The sequence below is a fragment of the Oncorhynchus masou genome, chromosome 13 (genome assembly GCF_036934945.1).
Source record: "Oncorhynchus masou masou isolate Uvic2021 chromosome 13, UVic_Omas_1.1, whole genome shotgun sequence".
Classification (NCBI taxonomy): domain Eukaryota; kingdom Metazoa; phylum Chordata; class Actinopteri; order Salmoniformes; family Salmonidae; genus Oncorhynchus; species Oncorhynchus masou.
The window spans coordinates 16,383,184-16,403,371 of NC_088224.1; the positions used below are offsets into that span (position 1 = coordinate 16,383,184).

At 40.6% G+C, this 20,188-nt stretch overlaps 1 protein-coding gene and 1 pseudogene across 1 annotated transcript; one reads left to right on the plus strand and one right to left on the minus strand.

Annotated features, from left to right (window-relative positions):
* Positions 1 to 5,066: 5,066 nt before the first annotated feature.
* LOC135553274 (tissue factor pathway inhibitor 2-like) lies at positions 5,067 to 10,672 on the minus strand (annotated as a pseudogene).
* An 8,620-nt stretch (positions 10,673 to 19,292) lies between these two features.
* Positions 19,293 to 20,041, plus strand: LOC135551357 (guanine nucleotide-binding protein G(T) subunit gamma-T1-like). Its single transcript, XM_064982578.1, has 2 exons — positions 19,293 to 19,391; positions 19,790 to 20,041. The coding sequence occupies exons 1-2, from the start codon at positions 19,293 to 19,295 to the stop codon at positions 19,916 to 19,918; spliced, it is 228 nt and encodes a 75-aa protein (XP_064838650.1). The 3' UTR covers positions 19,919 to 20,041.
* The last annotated feature ends 147 nt before the right edge of the window (positions 20,042 to 20,188 follow it).

Consider the following 20,188-nt stretch of genomic DNA (forward strand, 5'->3'; position numbering starts at 1 on the left):
GCCCAAATGGCTCTGTAGTGCACTATATACAGTAGGAAATAGGGTGGCATTTTGGACACATTTTTGTACTGACACACGACAGCCACAGCTTGTGGGCAATGGTCAGAAAATGTACTTCTCCTATAGGACGATTTAATTATTATATCAGTCACCTCAACATGACCAAACTTCTTGATTCCCTTTTGGGGGAATAATTCAAAGGGATGTATGAGTGAAATGCATTATTTAACTAGGCAAGTCAGTTAAGAACAATTTCTTATTTACAATGACTGCCAAACCCTAACCCGGATGAGGCTGGGCCAGTTGTGCGCCGCCCTACGCATGATGAAAGGATGAAAGGATGAAAGGATGAAAGGAAGAAGAGTCCACTGGGCAAAGACTGGTTGAATCAATATTTCCATGTCATTTCAACGCAAATGCAATGTGATAACGTTGACTCAATGTGGGCGTCATCAACATAAGAGCATTTCGTGTTTTTTACACCTAACTTTAAACCTAAATCCAATAACATGGTGAATTGTTTTGTTGATTTCACGTTGAATTCACATTAGTTGAAAACTGAACCAAATGTAAATCAAACCTAGATGTTGATCTGTGCCCAGTGGGAGGGGTGCTGCTGCTTACTCAATCCAGAAGTAAATGTGGGTGGAAGTTTGTAAAACGTTGCCTTGGATCCCCACCCAGTGGCTGTTTATGCTCCAGGTCCTGCTGCCAAGCTGTGAGGTCATGCTGAAGAAAGGTCCTTACAGATGGAGGACCGGATCCACCCACAGATAGAGGGGTTAGAAGGAATAGACTGGTAAATCCCACACGCCCACTCGGTTTATTATGGATACTAGAAACACAGTCTACATGGAGCCTGTGTGGTTATCCTGTGATGCAGCTTTCCACTTTTTATTGTTTTATATTTTTATAAATAAACAAGATACATACACACAGACATAAACAGCCTAACATCAACATGACCTTCCTGTCCCTACTCCATCCTCTCCCCTCCAGAGGTAGACAGGCCTATAGCATAAAGCCCTCAAAATCAACTCTGAACCTCAAAGCCAGTTCCACTGCATTTTTTCATTGATCCCCTTTAATCAGGACTGATTTACACCTGGGACACCATGTGGGTGCAATTAATTGTCAGATAGAACAGAAAACCAGCAGGCTCTGGACCTCGTAGGTTAAGAGTTGAATACCTCTGGCCTGAAGTCTATTAAATCGGGGGGCTAGGGTCAGTTTGTTATATCTGGAGTATTTCTCCTGTCTTATCCGGTGTCCTGTGTGAATTTAAGTATGCTCTCTCTAATTCTTTCTTTTTTTCTCTCTCTCGGAGGACCTGAGCCCTAGGACCATGCCTCAGGACTACCTGGCCTGATGACTCCTTGCTGACCCCAGTCCACCTGGCCGTGCTGCTGCTCCAGTTTCAACTGTTCTGCCTGCGGCTATGGAACCGTGACCTGTTTACCGGACGTGCTTCCTGTCCCAGACCTGCTGTTTTCAACTCTCTAGAGACAGCAGGAGCGGTAGAGATACTCTGAATGATCAGCTATGAAAAGCCAACTGACATTTACTCCCAAGGTGCTGACCTGTTGCACCCTCGACAACAACTGTGATTATTATTATTTGACCCTGCTGGTCATCTATGAACATTTGAACATCTTGGCCATGTTCTGTTATAATCTCCACCTGGGACAGCCAGAAGAGGACTGGCCACCCCACATAGCCTGGTTCCTCTCTCGGTTTCTTCCTAGGTTTTGTCCTTTCTAGGTTGTTTTTCCTAGCCACCTTGCTTCTACACCTGCATTGCTTGCTGTTTGGGGTTTTAGGCTGGGTTTCTGAACAGCACTTTGATATATCAGCTGATGTAAGAAGGGCGTTATAAATATTTTGATTTGATTTGATTTGAAATGGCAAATAGGCCTACTGAATTATGTAATTCAGGGGTAGGACACTCTGTTCCTGGAGTGCCGCAGGTACTGCAGGATCTTATCCCAACTTGGCACCACACCTGACCAACTGAGCTAATTGATCAGTTCAGTGACTGCCTGAATTCAACACATCTGGTCTTCCAGGTCAGTTAACTCAGAATGTATGAAGTGCTTGCGGCCCTCCAGGACCAGGGTTGATGTAGTCGCCTACATAGCAACACAAAGAATAAGAAAAGAAAGCAATGCATTGGAGATGTGTCAAAGTATTACAGATCATTCTTCTTTCTCATTTTTAGATGGTCATAAGATTCATACAGAGCATAATCTTTTCTGCACAAAATAAATATGTACATTTACTTTCTCAAAATACAGTGTTTGTATCCCAAATGGCACCACATTCCTGATTTAGTGTACTGCTTTTTACCAGTGTCCTATGGGTCCTGGTCAAAAGTTGTGCACTATACACGGAATAGGGTTCCATTTGGAATGTCCATCCTATTTCTTTTTCCCAAGGGCAGCTGTAAGGGGTGTAATGCTGCCACCAGGAGGCGCCTAAAGTTCTGTTATTCCAAGTTCTCCTCAAACTTTGGTTACTGCTCTGTCATCTTTGAGCTTCCAGCACTTTCAATTGTATTATTAAACGAATACATGATTATTTGGTATACTACATGCAATCGCTTTTATGAAAAAATACTTTTCTTACTAGCACTGACTGCTGATAAGTACTTTGAGGATAAATGTACTTGATACCATTGTGAAATGTTGTTGTCCCACTAGCTATCTTAAAATGAATGCACTAATAAGAGCATCTGCTAAATTACTAAAATGTAAAAGTGCAAAATGTTTGATTTCTATAGACTTCCAACCAATATTATGGTGACTGAATATTGCCTTAGAACAACAGGCTTATGCAGCATATGAGGTAAAGGGTCTGATAACTCATGAAATGGACTGATTTGCACATGGGATCCATGGTTCTCTATATAAAAGTAATTTAAATAAAACAGTGAATTACCAGTAAATTGCCTAACCCATTGTTCTGCCACTAATGCAGTGGCCTGACTAGAAACTCATCGCACAGCTCGAGCACTCCTCTGAGTTCGAACTCAGAGGGTTTTTTTGTAATAGAAAATAAATCACTAAGTCTATTACAGAAGGAACATTTTCACGGTATTTGCTGGTGGTTTAATTTCATGACAAAGTGACAAAAAACAGGGATACATTTTTTTATGTGATTAAACTTAGGAACAGTCTTTTTTTGTTATTGACAAAAGCGAGGAGTGGAAACTTCAAAGTAACAATTTACATACAACGATGGGAACATTTTCATTCCCTCTAAATCCTTCTTAACTTCTTGTTTCCTCAATTTCTGGTCCATGGGTGTTCAATTGGATTGGAAGAATTGTGTCACTGTTCGCCTCCTTTCCAAAGCTAGCATTCCGTCACCTCATCTAAGGACAGGGAGATAGATAGGTATATTTGGGACCCGATTCAGGAATCTAGGCATATGTGGCAAGTCACGACTTCACGTAAAAAAATTTTTTTTTTATCAAAATGAGTTATTTGGCAGAAATGCCTTCTAGAACATGTGAACTTCCATGTGCATTAATAACAAACTTGTATGCCATCTGTAAATACGAATAAAATTGTTAAATTACGAGCCGAATCCAGGTGGTGAGTCACATTTATGACATCCTCTCTGATACCACATCCTCGGTAATGGATGATTTACCCTGAAGTCCTAATAGAGTACCAGCCAGACATGTTGCACGTTTACGATTTATATCCAAGCTGAATGGGCTGGCAGTTACCTTTTGATGACTTCCATAAATATGTATAGCCTCCGAATCACAGAGCTACAGCTTTTCTTTAATGGGATGATTGAATAAGGGGGAAAAGCACAGGGCAGGTACAATGGTGGGGGTGAAAGATAGGCTACAAGGTTGTTTTATGTTTTTAACTCCACATGAGAAGATTTATTAAACTTTTGTCATGTGTTAGATGGTACAGAGCAACACTGAAAACAAGAAAAATATACATGTGTACTGATTCTGCTGCCAAAACTAATATTTACACATTAAATAAAAATGCATGAGCGTGAACAGAACACGTTGTTACTTTCTATTGAGTTGGTTTCTCAACAGAAACTTGCAAGTTAGGGTTCATGTCAAAACATCAAAATAGATTGGAAATGTCATGTTATTGTATATTGGGTGGGAATGTACCTGCAGTTGTGTCAGTATTCTGTATCACAGATTACATTGTTGTGTTGACTTTCCGATACTGTATATACAGACTCTGGTAAAGAGGTTAATGTAAATATAGTTTGTTGACTTCATTCTAAGGCCAGCAAAGTAATGAATATGCTGCCATAACTCTCTCCATCTATTAAGTGGGGCAGCAGGTACACTAGTTGTTAAGAGCATTGGGACAGTAACGAAAGGTCGCTGGTTCAAATCCCTGAGCCGTGCTAGTGAAAAATCAGACCAAGGCACTTAACCCTAATTGCGCCTGTAAGTTGCGTTGGATAAGAGCGTATGTAAAATGTAATGGTTACTACCCTCCTCGAGTCTGGCTGTTCTGAAGGGGCTGAAAGTAACCCAGTCAAAGCAAGATAAGAGAAAGTTAAACAGTTAGGGTGGAAAGGAAGTGGGATAGGGAAAGAAACAGGTATCAAGCTCTTGGATGAGAAGGGGCATGGTGGCAATGCAAGCATACATGAAAAAAAAGAGGACACACATTCAGTTCTTATTCCTGTTTAGTAACAGGATTATATTTAGAGGCAAAGTGGAATTTCAGGACAAATGGGAGAAAAGCAACTGAGTCGTGTACAGACAAAAATGTCTTGAGTTATTTTATTATATCCATTATTTCATGGTGTGAAAACTTAATATAAAGTTAAGCAAAGGTTTTTGTTAAAATATACTATGTTGAAAACACAAAACAATACATAAATTATTTTGCTAATATCGCTTAACAATTTAAACAGTGCCTCAGTATAACTTCATCATAAATGGTGGAAAACAGTAAACTGTTAAAGTATTTTTTTTAAATCTAAAATACATTAAACAAATTCTACAAAATTATATTTTTTATATTGTATGATAGTTGCCATGGTAAATGTGTACAACAATACAAAAACGTACTCAGCAAAAATACTGCTGGTGTAGGTCGATTCACATTTGATTGATTGGTTTGCTATTTTCAACTATGCATCACAATGAACCATTACAGACAAGGCAGTGCAAGTAGCAAGTCAATTATGGTGCAGTAAAAAAAATACAATTCAACATGTCAATGTTAGTTCAATTATAGTCAATTCATGTGCCCCTTTGAATAAAATCACTGAATCAAATTGTTGACCATTTAATATTGTTATTAGGCTTTATTCTAATATGGTTTTTGGAAGTTGTTCTCATCATGCCTGCTCTTCTGCCTGTTTTTCTGCTTATCCATGGTTTCCCAGCTGAAACAAAGAAAATGACATATCATCATACAGGTCATTATTACATCCCAGTAAGGTGCAGAACGTTCCGTTTGCATGCTGGTGGGCAGGGAGACCCTCAGCTCTGCTAAAACCATCTAAAACTATTGAAAACTATGTGCAGATTAACCTAAACCAAACATACCTGTCAGTTATAATACACTTTTATTTTACTCAAATATCCAATTAATGTGGCCAATATTGAGAGATTGAGATGTAATTCAGCTGTTTTTGGGCACTGTACTTCATTGAAAGCTGGCCACGCTTAATCCCCAGTTAGAAAAGGACAAAGTCAAAAAGCATGTTACTTAAAATGTGATCCAAAGTTAGCCAGTCCTCCAGTCACATAATGACCTCAAACACAACCTGTTACTCTGACACGAGCAGAGTGTGTGTGTGTGTGTGTGTGTGTGTGTGTGTGTGTGTGTGTGTGTGTGTGTGTGTGTGTGTGTGTGTGTGTGTGTGTGTGTGTGTGTGTGTGTGTGTGTGTGTGTGTGTGTGTGTGTGTGTGTGATGGCCATTATCATACCTTTAGCACAGATGTCCATGCAGCTTTGTCTGGATATAAAGTTGTTGCTACTTCCTCCACAACCTGAATAGATGAACTGCTCACACATCCTGGAGGCTGAGTTGTAGTAGTAGCGCGGTATAGATGCAGCACATCCTTCTTTATCCAGGGGATCCAGGCAGAGCACAGGAGGAGCTGTCAAGCACATAAAACAACTATAAGAACTCTGGGAGAGAGCAGGCTACTCTTCAGCTAACATTAACCAAGACGCTCATCTCTGGTAGTCTGTAACCTAGCCTGGGTGCCAGTCTGTTTGGTAATGAAACCTAGCCTGGTTGCCAGTCTGTTTGGTAATGTAACCTAGCCTGGGTGCCAGCCTGTTTGGTAATGTAACCTAGCCTGGATGCCAGTCTTTTTGGTAATGTAATCTAGCCTGGGTGCCAGTCTGTTTGGTAATGTAACCTAGCCTGGGTGCCAGCCTGTTTGGTAATGTAACCTAGCCTGGGTACCAGCCTGTTTCTGATCTGTCGCCAACTCCTTATGGAACTCTCATGCCAAACATGACAAGGAGTGGCCAGGAGTTGAACAGCTAAATAGATGGGTAACCAGGCTACATCTCTAGTTTCTTAATAACGTAAGTAGATATAAAATTGAAAGAGGATACTGGATGGAATCATTTCAGAATAATATTGTTGTAGAAAAACAGGACAATAGGCAGAGCGTAGGCTACTCTTCAGCTTGCTTTGTCTCATTTTCGACCGAGAGGCTCATCCCCGGCTTCTGAACATAAACAGACGCACAACTGAGAGAATTGTATGGAATAATTTCAGGACAATGCCTGAGAGAATTAAGGCACTCGGATACTGTGTGACTCTTGAGTATAGTATTGATAGAAGAGACTGTTAGAGTGTCAGGATTGGTCCTTTTTGTACTGGTCCTTCTTTGTTTTTTTTGTTTTGTATCCCCTTTTTCTCCCCAATTTCGTGATATCCAATCACAATCTCGTCTCATCACTGGAACTCCCCAACGGGCTCGGGAGAGGCGAAGGTCGAGTCATGCGTCCTCCGAAACATGACCCGCCCAACCTCGCTTCTTAACACTTAACTTGTAAGCCAGCCACACCAATGTGTCGGAGAAAACACTGTTAAACTGACGACCGAAGTCAGCCTGCTAGTGCCCGGCCCACCACAAGGAGTTGCTAAAGCGCGATGAACCTGGAATCGAACCTGGGATCGAATCCCAGGCTGTAGTGCCTTAGATTGCTGCGCCACTTGGGAGTCTGGTACTGATCCTTCTATCTCGTTTGAGTATAGTATTGATTAGAGGTCGACCGATTCATTGGAATGGCTGATTAATTAGAGCCGATTTCAAGTTTTCATAACAATCGGAAATCTGTATTTTTGGACACCGATTTGGCCGATTTAAAAATAAAATTCTTACACCTTTATTTAACTAGGCAAGTCAGTTAAGAACACATTCCTATTTTCAATGACAGCCTAGGAATTGTGGGTTAACTGCCTCGTTCAGGGGCAGAACGACAGATTTTCACCTTAACAGCTCGGGGGATTCGATCTTGCAACCTTACAGTTAACTAGTCCAACGCTCTAACCACCTGCCTCACAAGGAGCCTGCCTGATACGCGAATGCAGTAAGCCAAGGTAAGTTGCTAGCTAGCATTTACTTATCTTATAAAAATCAATCAATCACATTCACTAGTTAACTACACATGGTTGATGATATAACTAGTTTATCTAGCGTGTCCTGCGTTGCATATAATCGATGCGGTGCATATCATTGCACCAATGTGTACCTAACCATGAACATCAATGCCTTTCTTAAAGTCAATATAGAGAAGTATATATTTTTTAACTTGCATAATTAACTAAAAGAAATCCAGGTTAGCAGGCAATATTAACCGGGTGAAATTGTGTCCCTTCTCTTGGGTTCATTGCATGCAGAGTCAGTGTACATGCAACAGTTTGGGCCACCTAATTTGCCAGAATTATACGTAATTATGACATAACATTGAAGGTTGTGCAATGTAACAGGAACATTTAGACTAACGGATGCCACCCCTTAGATAAAATACGGAACGGTTCCGTATTTCACTGAAAGAATAAACTTGTTGTTTTCGAGATGATAGTTTCCGGATTCGACCATATTAATGACCTAAGGCTCGTATTTCTGTGTGTTATTATGTTATAACTAAGTCTATGATTTGATTGAGCAGTCTGACTGAGCGGTGGTAGGCAGCAGCAGGCTCGTAAGCATTCATTCAAACAGCACTCTTGTGCGTTTTGCCAGCAGCTCTTTGTTGTGCGTCAAGCATTGCGCTGTTTATGACTTCAAGCCTATCAACTCCATAGATTAGGCTGGTGTAACCGATGTGAAATGGCTAGCTAGTTAGCGGTGTGCACTCTAATAGCGTTTCAAACTTCACTCGCTCTGAGACTTGGAGTGGTTGTTCCCCTTGCTCTGCATGGGTAACGCTGCTTCGAGGGTGGGTGTGTTCCTGGTTCGAGCCCAGGGAGGAGCGAGAAGAGGGACGGAAGCTATACTGTTACACTGGCAATACTAAAGTGCCTATAAGAACATCCAATAGTCAAAGGTAAATGAAATACAAATGGTATAGAGAGAAGTAGTCCTATAATTCCTATAATAACTACAACCTAAAACTTCTTACCTGGGAATATTGAAGACTCATGTTAAAATGAACCACCAGCTTTCATATGTTCTCATGTTCTGAGCAAGGAACTTAAACGTTAGCTTTCTTAAATAGCACATATTGCACTTTTACTTTTTACTTTCCAACACTTTGTTTTTGCATTATTTAAACCAAATTGAACATGTTTCATTATTTATTTGAGGCTAAATTGATTTTATTGATGTATTATATTAAGTTAAAATAAGTGTTCATTCAGTATTGTTGTAATTGTCATTATGACAAATAAAATATATTTTTTTTTAAATCGGCCAATTAATCGGTATCAACTTTTTTTGGTCCTCCAATAAATCGGTATCGGTATTGAAAAATCATAATCGATCGACCTCTAGTATTGACCCTGCTGTGGGGAGGACAGCTCATAATAATGGCTGGAATGGAGCATATTATATTAGGAACCATTCCACCTATTCCGCTCCAGACATTACCACGAGCCCGTCCTCCCCAATTAAGGTGCGACCAACCTCCTGTGGTATTGATAGAGGTGAACGTTAGAGCTTCACGGTTGGTCCTTTTGTACTGGTCCTTATATCCAGTTTCATTTTCATTTCATATTGCATGTCATCATGGCCAGACTTTTGATGAGGATGTGGCTGGTTGCAATCAAATTGCCAAATTTCATGAAAAAGCTTCCTCTAATCTTGTTTCTACATCCTTCCAAAGTAATACAGTGTTAATAACACAATAGAGTGAACACCTTTATTTAACTAGGCAAGTCAGTTACAAACAATTCTTATTTGCAATGATGACCTACTCTGGCCAAACCCAGACGATGCTGGGCCAATTGTGCACCGCTCTATAAGCCCATGCTCAACACTGGATGTGGAAATGTTTTCCCTATTGTGGTCTGCAGTACTCCTTGCAAGACAACTGGTCCTGAAAGCGGTTCTCGTTGCCCTGGCAGCCTCCATAGTCGAACTGCTCACACTGCATGGTGGCAATGTTGAAGAAGTAGCTCGGCATAAGGGCCTCACAGGGACCCGCATCTTTCTGGAACCTGCAGATCTGGGGGATCTCTGGTGGGGTGGAGAAGGTGAAAAGAAACACATTCTTATAGGAACTATTGAAAAATGAAATGGGTCACATTGTATCGTCTTTTATCCTGAATTGGTTTGGATTTCCATTTCAAAACCACAAAACTTTTCAAAAGAGCTGTCGGCTATATGTTCATACAATTCATGACTTAGAATTGTTTTGATGACATAAAATAAATGGCCTATAGTCTAAATAAAAAAATAAAACTGAACTTGATGAATATTTAAATGCAAAGAAAAACTACTGAGAATACCACACAAAAACAGACTTGTATAAACAAATAAAATCGTACTTGGTATTCTAAAACATGCTATCAGACACGACAGGAATGTCTTGAAGTTGTTTGCATTCCCTTGGCACCCTCCATAGACAAACTCTTCGCATTGTTGAGTGAAAGTATTGTAGTAGTAACGTTGGAGATATACTTTGCAAGGTCCCTCATCTACTTGAAGTAGACACACCTCTGAAATGCGCAGAAACACACAACATCAACACTATTGCTGGCTGCAAAATTAGGTCAAGGGGTCCTGAAGTACAGATTCATGTCGACAACAACTTTATCACTACTGAAAAGTCATGAGCCAACGCCCATCGATTGATTATGATTGCAAAGTATTTTGGCGTCGAGAAAAACTAATAAAATATTGATGTGGCTATTACCAGTTACGGTATTAAAAATACATAAAATCATTTTTCTTTACCTTGTTTCGGTTAAAATGCAACAACGTAACAAAAAGAGCATGAAAGGATCAGAAAAATCAATGAACTGAGCTCCATTGTTTCCCAAGTTCAATTCTCCTAACTCTAACTTTTCGCACCATCAATACAGCCATTTATACTCTTGTAAACGCTTTCCCAAGCGGCTCGAGGGGCGGGCTAAAATGGCTAATTTCCATACAAACCCGAAGTAGGAACGACCTGATTAATGTTTTGATCTGCATCATAGACAACGTCACGTTCATACACTGTTGAACTAATAACGCAATATGTCAAACGTCCTTCATCGCGCGCAATAGATACGGTCCAAACATTGATGTGGAAAGAGACTACAATAAATGTAGGCTAGTCTGGGAATGAAACTACTATGGGAGTATCATGAGAAGAAGGATTTGTTAACAGATTTATGACCATATGTGTCATAACATATGACAATATTAATTATGGTTTTTCTTCTAGTTTATTTAACTTGTGAAGTCAGTTAAGAACTAATTCTCATTTACAATGACGGCCTACCCCGGTCAAACCGCTGGGCTGGGCCAATTGTGCGCTGCCCTATGGCACAGCCCAATCACAGGCAGATATGATTCAGCCTGGATTCGAACCAGGGACTATAGTGACGCCTCTTGCACTGAGATGCAGTGCCTTAGACCGCTGCACCACTCACTTTGCAAAGTGGCTTCTAGTAATTAATTATAACAAATTATTAGATCTTGAATTTGAGAGTTTATTTATTAATGTGGGCGACAGGCTTTTAACGTTCTATTCGGTTCATGTTTAAGCCCTAAATCTAATTCAGATGAATGAAATTCAAATCAAATCAAATTTTATTTGTCACATACACATGGTTAGCAAATGTTAATGCGAGTGTAGCGAAATGCTTGTGCTTCCAGTTCCGACAATGCAGTAATAACCAACTAATAATCTAGCTAACAATTCCAAAACTACTACCTTATAGACACAAGTGTAAGGGGATAAAGAATATGTACATAAAGATATATGAATGAGTGATGGTACAGAGCGGCATAGGCAAGATACAGTAGATGGTATCGAGTACAGTATATACATATGAGATGAGTATATAAACAAAGTGGCATAGTTAAAGTGGCTAGTGATACATGTATTACATAAAGATGCAGTAGATGATATAGAGTACAGTATATACGTATACATATGAGATTAATAATGTAGGGTATGTAAACATTATATTAGGTAGCATTGTTTAAAATGGCTAGTGATATATTTTACATCATTTCCCATCAATTCCCATTATTAGCAGCAGCCACTCAATGTTAGTGGTGGCTGTTTAACAGTCTGATGGCCTTGAGATAGAAGCTGTTCAGTCTCTCGGTCCCAGCTTTGATGCACCTGTACTGACCTCGCCTTCTGGATGATAGCGGGGTGAACAGGCAGTGGCTCGGGTGGTTGTTGTCCTTGATGATCTTTATGGCCTTCCTGTGACATCGGGTGGTGTAGGTGTCCTGGAGGGCATGTAGTTTGCCCCCGGGGATGCGTTGTGCAGACCTCACTACCCTCTGGAGAGCCTTACGGTTGTGGGCGGAGCAGTTGATACAGCCCGCCAGGATGCTCTCGATTGTGCATCTGTAGAAGTTTGTGAGTGCTTTTGGTGACAAGCCAAATTTCTTCAGCCTCCTGAGGTTGAAGAGGCGCTGCTGCGCCTTCTTCACGATGCTGTCTGTGTGGGTGGACCAATTCAGTTTGTCTGTGATGTAGACGCCGAGGAACTTAAAACCTACTACCCTCTCCACTACTGTTCCATCGATGTGGATAGGGGGTTGTTCCCTCTGCTGTTTCCTGAAGTCCACAATCATCTCCTTAGTTTTGTTGACGTTGAGTGTGAGGTTATTTTCCTGACACCACAATCCGAGGGCCCTCACCTCCTCCCTGTAGGCCGCCTCGTCGTTGTTGGTAATCAAGCCTACCACTGTTGTTTCGTCCGCAAACTTGATGATTGAGTTGGAGGCGTGCGTGGCCACGCAGTCGTGGGTGAACAGGGAGTACAGGAGAGGGCTCAGAACGCACCCTTGTGGGGCCCCAGTGTTGAGGATCAGCAGGGTGGAGATGTTGTTGCCTACCCTCACCACCTGGGGGCGGCCCGTCAGGAAGTCCAGAACCCAGTTGCGCAGGGCAGGGTCGAGACCCAGGGTCTCGAGCTTGATGACGAGCTTGGAGGGTACTATGGTGTTAAATGCCGAGCTGTAGTCAATTAACAGCATTCTCATATAGGTATTCCTCTTGTCCAGATGGGTTAGGGAAGTGTGCAGTGTGGTTGAGATTGCATCGTCTGTGGACCTATTTGGGCAGTAAGCAAATTGGAGTGGGTCTAGGGTGTCAGGTAGGGTGGAGGTGATATGGTCCTTGACTAGTCTCTCAAAGCACTTCATGATGACGGAAGTGAGTGCTACGGGGTGGTAGTCGTTTAGCTCAGTTACCTTAGCTTTCTTGGGAACAGGAACAATGGTGGCCCTCTTGAAGCATGTGGGAACAACAGACTGGGATAGGGACTGATTGAATATGTCCGTAAACACACCAGCCAGCTGGTCTGCACATGCTCTGAGGGCGCGGCTGGGGATGCCGTCTGGGCCTGCAGCCTTGCGAGGGTTAACACGTTTATATGTTTTCCTCAGGTCAGCTGCAGTGAAGGAGAGTCCACATGTTTTGGTTGCGGGCCGTGTCAGTGGCACTGTATTGTCCTCAAAGTGGGCAAAAAAGTTATTTAGTCTACCTGGGAGCAAGACATCCTGGTCCGTGACGGGGCTGGATTTCTTTTTGTAATCCGTGATTGACTGTAGACCCTGCCACATACCTCTTGTGTCTGAGCTGTTGAATTGAGATTCTACTTTGTCTCTATACTGACGCTTAGCTTGTTTGATTGCCTTGCGGGGGAATACTGTTTGTTTTCGGTCATGTTTCCGGTCACCTTGCCCTGATTAAAAGGGTAAGGTGTGTGTGTAAATAGTCCACACACTCACTACAAAATATTGCCTTGTCTCTAAGGAAGTGATACAGTATACAGTATAAAACATTAACACAATGAGCTTATGCCATTCTTTATTGTGTCATAGTCCCCATCACATCTGGATGTTTCCCAATAAAAAAAAAACAATCACAACTCTGGGCATCCATGCTGGATCTGCCTTGGTGAATTTTATTAGCTTTTCTCTTTACATCAGTAGAAATGTAAACCGGTGGGAACTCTAAAAGGTATGAAGATAAATGTTTCAAAAAGGACCAACTCAGTGGCCTTGTAGTTAGTGTCCACCCTGAGATCGGAAAACTGTACAAATATGGCCCAATTCCTCTCAAGCTGCCTCAACGCTATGAGCCGTTCCGGCTTGCACATGCCAAGGCTTGTGCAAGGCTACTTAGCTTTCAACAAGGAGAGTGGAGTGAGAAAATGTAATATGAGCTGCTTTATAATGTGTCCTATTTCTGTCCTAATCGACAACTGGTTCCCTGGATGCATAAAAACAACAACACTCTCCCCCTCATTGAGATGTTGTCCTTTGATAGACCCCTACTAAATGTCCATGAATTATAATCCACCAGTGGAGGCTGCTGAGGGGAGGACGGCTCATAATAATGGCTGGAATGGAGTAAATGGAATGGTTTCCATGTGGTTGATAACATTCCATTGACTCCATTTCAGCCATTATTATGAGCTGGACTCCCCTCAGCAGCCTCCACTGTAATCCACATAATAATTCAAATACATTGTTGCTGCAGTATTCTTTTCCTGCTGTAGCAAACTGTCTTAAGTTAAGATCCTACATCTGTACCTGACCTGTATTTGATAGAATATTGAATAAGAGTCTTGGTCAAAGAAGAAAAGGCCTATTTCCTAATACATATCAATTACATAAGTAGAGAACTATATCCCATAATGACAAAGCAAAAACAGTATTTTTTTAAACAATTTTGCAAATGTATTAAAAATGAAGAAAATTAGCTTATTTACATAAGTATTCAGACCCTTTGCTATGAGACTCGAAATTGAGCTCAGATGCATCCTATTTCCATTGATTATCCTTGAGATTTTTCTAGAACTTGATTGGAGTCCACCTGTGGTAAATTAAATTGATTGGACATGATTTGGAAAGGCCCACCCCTGTCTATATAAGGTCCCACAGTTGATAGTGCACGTCAGAGCAAAGACCAAACCATAAGGTCGAAGGAATTGTCCGCAGAGCTCCGAGACAGGATTGTGTCAAGGCACCATTGAAGGTCCACAAGATCACAGTGGCCTCCATCATTCTTAAATGGAAGAAGTTTGGAACCACCAAGACACTTACTAGAGCTGGCCGCCCAGGCCAAACTGAGCAACCGGGGGAGAAGGGCCTTGGTCAGGGAGGTGACCAAGAACCCGGTGGTCACTTTGACAGAACTCCAGGCCAAACTGAGCAACCGGGGGAGAAGGGCCTTGGTCAGGGAGGTGACCAAGAACCCGGTGGTCACTTTGACAGAACTCCAGTGTGCCTCTGTGGAAATGGGAGAACCTTTCAGAAGGACAACCATCTCTGCAGCATTCCACCAATCAGGCCTTTATGGTAGAGTGGCCAGACAGAAGCCACTCAACCTCAAAAGGCACATGACAGCTTGCTTGGAGTTTGCCAAAAGGCACCTAAAGGACTCTCAGACCATGAGAAACAAGATTCTCTGGTCTGATGAAACCAAGATTGATCACCTTGCCTGGATTCCAAGCGTCATATCTGGAGGACATGGCACCATCCCTATGGTGAAGCATGGTGGTGGCGTCATCATTCTGTGATGATGTTTTTTAGCGGCAGGGACTTGGAGACTAGTCAGGATCGAGGGATAGATGAACGTAGCAAAATACAGAGATCATTGATGAAAACCTTCTCCAGAGCGCGTAGGACCTCAAAAGGTGAACCTTCGCCCCAGTCTAACACCACAACGACCTTATGCACACAGCCAAGACAACGCAGGAGTGGCTTCGGGACAAGTCTTTGAATGTCCTTGAGTGGCCCAGCCAGAGCCCGAACTTGAACCCGATCGAATGTCTCTAGAGAGTTGAGGTTGACCTTATCAATTGGCATGGCCTGTCACGCCCTGGTCGAAATATATTATGTTTATTCTTCATTTATTCGGTCCGGCCAGGGTGTGACATGGGTTATTTTGGTGTGTTTTTGTCTTGGGGTTTTGTGGGGTGTATAGCGTAGTCTATGGCTGCCTGAGGCGGTTCTCAATCAGAGTCAGGTGATTATCGTTGTCTCTGATTGTGAACCATATTTAGGCAGCCATATTCTTTGAATGTTTCGTGGGTGATTGTTCCTGTCTCTGTGTTTAGTTTCACTAGATAGGCTGTATAGTTTTTTCACGTTCTGTCTGTTGTTTTTGTATAGTAGTTATTTTCATGTCTAGTCATTTTCATCAATAAACATGAGTAACCATCACGCTGCATTTTGGTCCGCTCCTCCTTCAACAGAAGAACGTCGTTACATGGCCGATAAATTAGGGTCGATTTCAAGTTTCATAACCATCGGTAATCTGCATTTTTGGAAGCCAATTATGGCCGATTACATTGCACTAATTTATATAGACTCTTTTTAAAAATGATTATTATTTCATTTTTTATACTGTGTTATTGACTTGTTTATTGTTTACTCCATGTGTAACTCGGTGTTATTGTCTGTTCACACTGCTATGCTTTATCTTGGCCAGGTTGCAGTTGTAAATGAGAACTTGTTCTCAACTAGCCTACCTGGTTAAATAAAGGTAAAATAAAATAAATAAAAAACTCCACAAGGAGACTGCATGGCAGACAGAAGCCACTCTTGTTACACGAATGCAGCAAGGAACCAAGGTAAGTTGCTAGCTAGCATTAAACTTATCTTATAAAAAACAATGAATCTTAATACAATCACTAGTTAACTACACATGGTTTATGATATTACTAGTTTAACTAGCTTGTCCTTCGTTGCATATAATCATTGTGGTGCCTGTTCATTTATCATCGAATCACAGCCTACTTTGCCAAACGGGTGATGATTTAACAAAGCACATCCGCAAAAAAAGCACTGTCGTTGCACCAACGTACCTAACCATAAACATCAATGCCTTTCTTATTAAATTCAATACACAAGTATATTTTTTTAAACCTGCATATTTAGTTAAAAGAAATTCATGTTAGCAGGCAGTATTAACATTTACATTTAAGTCATTTAGTATTAACTAGGGAAATTGTGTCACTTCTCTTTTGTGCAAGCAGAATCAGGGTATATGCAGCAGTTTGGGACACCTGTGTCGTTACGAACTGTGTGAAGACCATTTCTTCCTAACAAAGACCGTAATTAATTATGTAAAATTCTAGCAAATTATGACATAACATCGAAGGTTGTGCAATGTAACAGCAAAATTTAGACTTAGGGATGCCACCCGTTCGATAAAATACGGACTGGTTCTGTATTTCACTCAAAGAGTAAACGTTTTGTTTCGAAATTATAGGTTCCGGATTTGACCATATTAATGACCCAAGACTTGTATTTATGTGTGTTTATTATATTATAATTAGGTCTATGATTTGATATTTGATAGAGCATTCTGACTAAGCGGTGGTAGGCAGTAGCAGGCTCGTAAGCATTCATTCAAACAGCACTTTCCTGCATTTGCCAGCAGCTCTTCGCAATGCTTGAAGCATGGCGCTGTTTATGACTTCAAGCCTATCAACTCCCGAGATTAGGTTGGCAATACTATAGTGCCTATAAGAACATCCAATAGTCAAAGGTAAATGAAATACAAATGGTAAAGAGAGAAATAGTCCTATAATTCCTATAATGACTACAACCTAAAACTTCTTAACTGGGAATATTGAAGACTCATGTTAAAAGGAACCACCAGCTTTCATATGTTCTCATGTTCTGAAAACGTTAGCTTTTTTACATGGCACATATTGCACTTTCACTTTCTTCTCCAACACTGTGTTTTTGCATTATTTAAACAAAATTGAACATGTTTCATTATTTTTCGGAGACTAAATTGATTTTATTTATGTATTATATAAAGTTAAAATAAATGTGTTCATTCAGTATTGTTGTAATTGTCATTATTACAAATATATATATATATATATATATATAAAATATAAAAAATAAATAAAAATTGTCAGATTAATCTGTATCGGTATCGAAAAATCGGTTGACCTCTACTGGAGAGACCTGAAAATAGCTGTGCAGCAACTCTCCCCATCTAACCTTACAGAGATGGAAAGGATCTGCAGAGAAGAATGGGAGAAACTCCCCAAGTACCGGTGTGCAAGCTTGTAGTGTCAAACCCAAGAAGACTCGAGGCTGTAGTCGCCAAAATTTCTCATCCTAATATTTATATATTTCTTAATTCCATTCTTTCACTTTTAGATTTGTTTCTATTGTTGTGAATTGTTAGATACTACTGCACTGTTGGAGCTAGGAACACAAGCACTTCGCTACATCCGCAATAACATCTGCTATATGTGAATGCGACTAATTCAATTCGAGTTGATGTAATAACATAAAAAAAGATAATGCACATAAAATCTTCATAATTCATAAAGGTCATGTTAACTGACTGATATTAACACATAGAACAAAACATATATGATCTCATAAGCCTGTGTTAACCTCCAAAACCCATTTTCCACACCATTAATAATAATAAAAAATTTAGGACTACAAGCTGGCAAGCTCCATACTCCCACACATTTTTTCTGTCTGCATTTCCCTCTGCACTGACATGTAACCTTGCTACATCTAAAATCCATAGAAAATATAGGCTAATAGATCCATAGGCTTCACACATGATGGTTCCATGTGGCTCAGTTGGTAGCACTTACAATGCCAGGGTTGTGGGTTCGATTCCCATGGGGACTCAGTATCAACATGTATGAACTCACTACTGTAAATTGCTCTGGATAATAGTATCTGATAAAATGTCTAAAATGGATTCCTAAGTCTATGCTTTTTTATCTGCACTGAAAACTCATGTAAACTTGCTTCATCCCAAAGGCATAGAACATGTAGACTAATAGTTAATTAGATTACTAGCCTTCGCATCTCATGGAGGAAGCTGCTGCCATATCTCTCTATGATTTCAGTTGAAGCTCATCCATCCCATGTACTTTACTTCCTGGAGAACTGCTGTCATTGTCATATTCGTAAAGATTATGTATCCTTCAACATGACAGGTTGAGGGTAAATACAGATTAGCCTTCTTGTCATGCTAACCTGAACTGCCGTGTCATTCCCCTTGACCCATATCTGCATTGGAACAGTGAAGAGAATCACAGGCAAAATATTGTTGGTATCCACATACTTTTCATATTCTTCCACTCTCATCGCAATTCTTAGATATCATAACACAACAGCCATGTGGATTAAACAAGGGACTCATAGCAGACACCTGGAGAGTGGCCCTATGGCCTCTACTATGATGCTGCAGTGTTGGATTAAAGGGCATAGTTTTAATCAGATTAAGAGATTAGGATGTTTATGCAGATTACTTTATAACCCGGATTGAGGGAGAGGAGAGAGATTTCTCTGGCAGTATTCAGAGGTGGAAGACAGTTACCCGTAAAACGCAGTAAGTATTTTTTTCTTGTATTTTTTCCAATTAATATAAATATTTGATAATTAATGTTATTACATTAATCTAGCAAGCATAGGGAATGGATCATCTGAGTGTAGTATTGGGGGCCATTTTTATAAAATAAAATAATATCCACAACACTAATCAACAAAATAACAAAAGATACGCAACCTAATGCATACAATGTTGATTGTCATGGTTCTACGAGACGTATTCTAAAATACTTTTTGTGAGTGTGGCTCTTATTTAAGAATATGTTTACCTTCCCTTTGGCAACAATGTATTTCTATTCGTTGACAGACAATGCCGGGGGTGATAAATATGGACGAGTTGACAGACGTGGATAAGGCTAAAATGGAAAGAGACCAAAAGAAGATTGAAGTCAAGCTTGAGAGATGGATGGTAAATTTGACACCTTACTTTGATTGATAATTTTTACAATTGTAAAAGTAATATCTATGCAATAATAATAATAAGTGGGATAGTAATACATTTGTACTGTATTTTAAACATGGATAAAAGCCATGAAATGTTCCAAAGTGGAATGGATTGGTCATCAAAAGAGACTGTAATGACAGGTAACCTAGCGGTCAGGAGACAGTAACGGAAAAGTCGCTGTTCACGTAGTTGGCTCGGGGATTCAAACCAATCTGTCCATGTGACCTTGAGCAAAGCATATAACCATAATTGCTCCAGTAAGTCACTCTGGATAAGAGCGTCTTCCAAATGACTAAAATGTAAATGCATTCTTGATATTACAGTTGTGTGTGTTACATGTTAACCATTCTTTTGTATGACAGACGTCTAAGTGCTGCACTGAGTTTATGGAGGCAGTTCAGGCCGGTGTAGAAGAGGACACTCTGGTCAAAGGCATCGCAGAAGACAAGAACCCATTCAAGGAGTTGAAAGGTGGATGTGTCGTCTGCTGAAGAGGACAGGAGTCAGAACAGACAGTGGAGATTTTCATTCACTGATTAGACCCTCTCTAGTGCCCAAGGACATGCCCCCTTCCTAGGAAACATAGCTGGATCAGCAATAGCTAACCAAGAGGCGATGGTAAAAAAAAACAGATGTAAATAAATCTAAATCTCGTGAAACCATGTAAATGAATCCTTCTAGATTGTGATCCCTCCTTGGAGTGATGCAGGAAATAAGGGTTGTTTTTGGAATGATTGTCAGAGGTTTGTTGGATGGTTAAT

What these genes read in the sequence shown, in the direction of transcription:
- LOC135551357 (XM_064982578.1), top strand. Translation starts at nt 19,293, where the DNA reads ATGCCGGGGGTGATAAATATGGACGAGTTGACAGACGTGGATAAGGCT. An exon ending in TCAAGCTTGAGAGATGGATG is followed by an intron (nt 19,392 to 19,789) that starts GTAAATTTGACA and finishes TTTGTATGACAG; the next exon opens with ACGTCTAAGTGCTGCACTGA.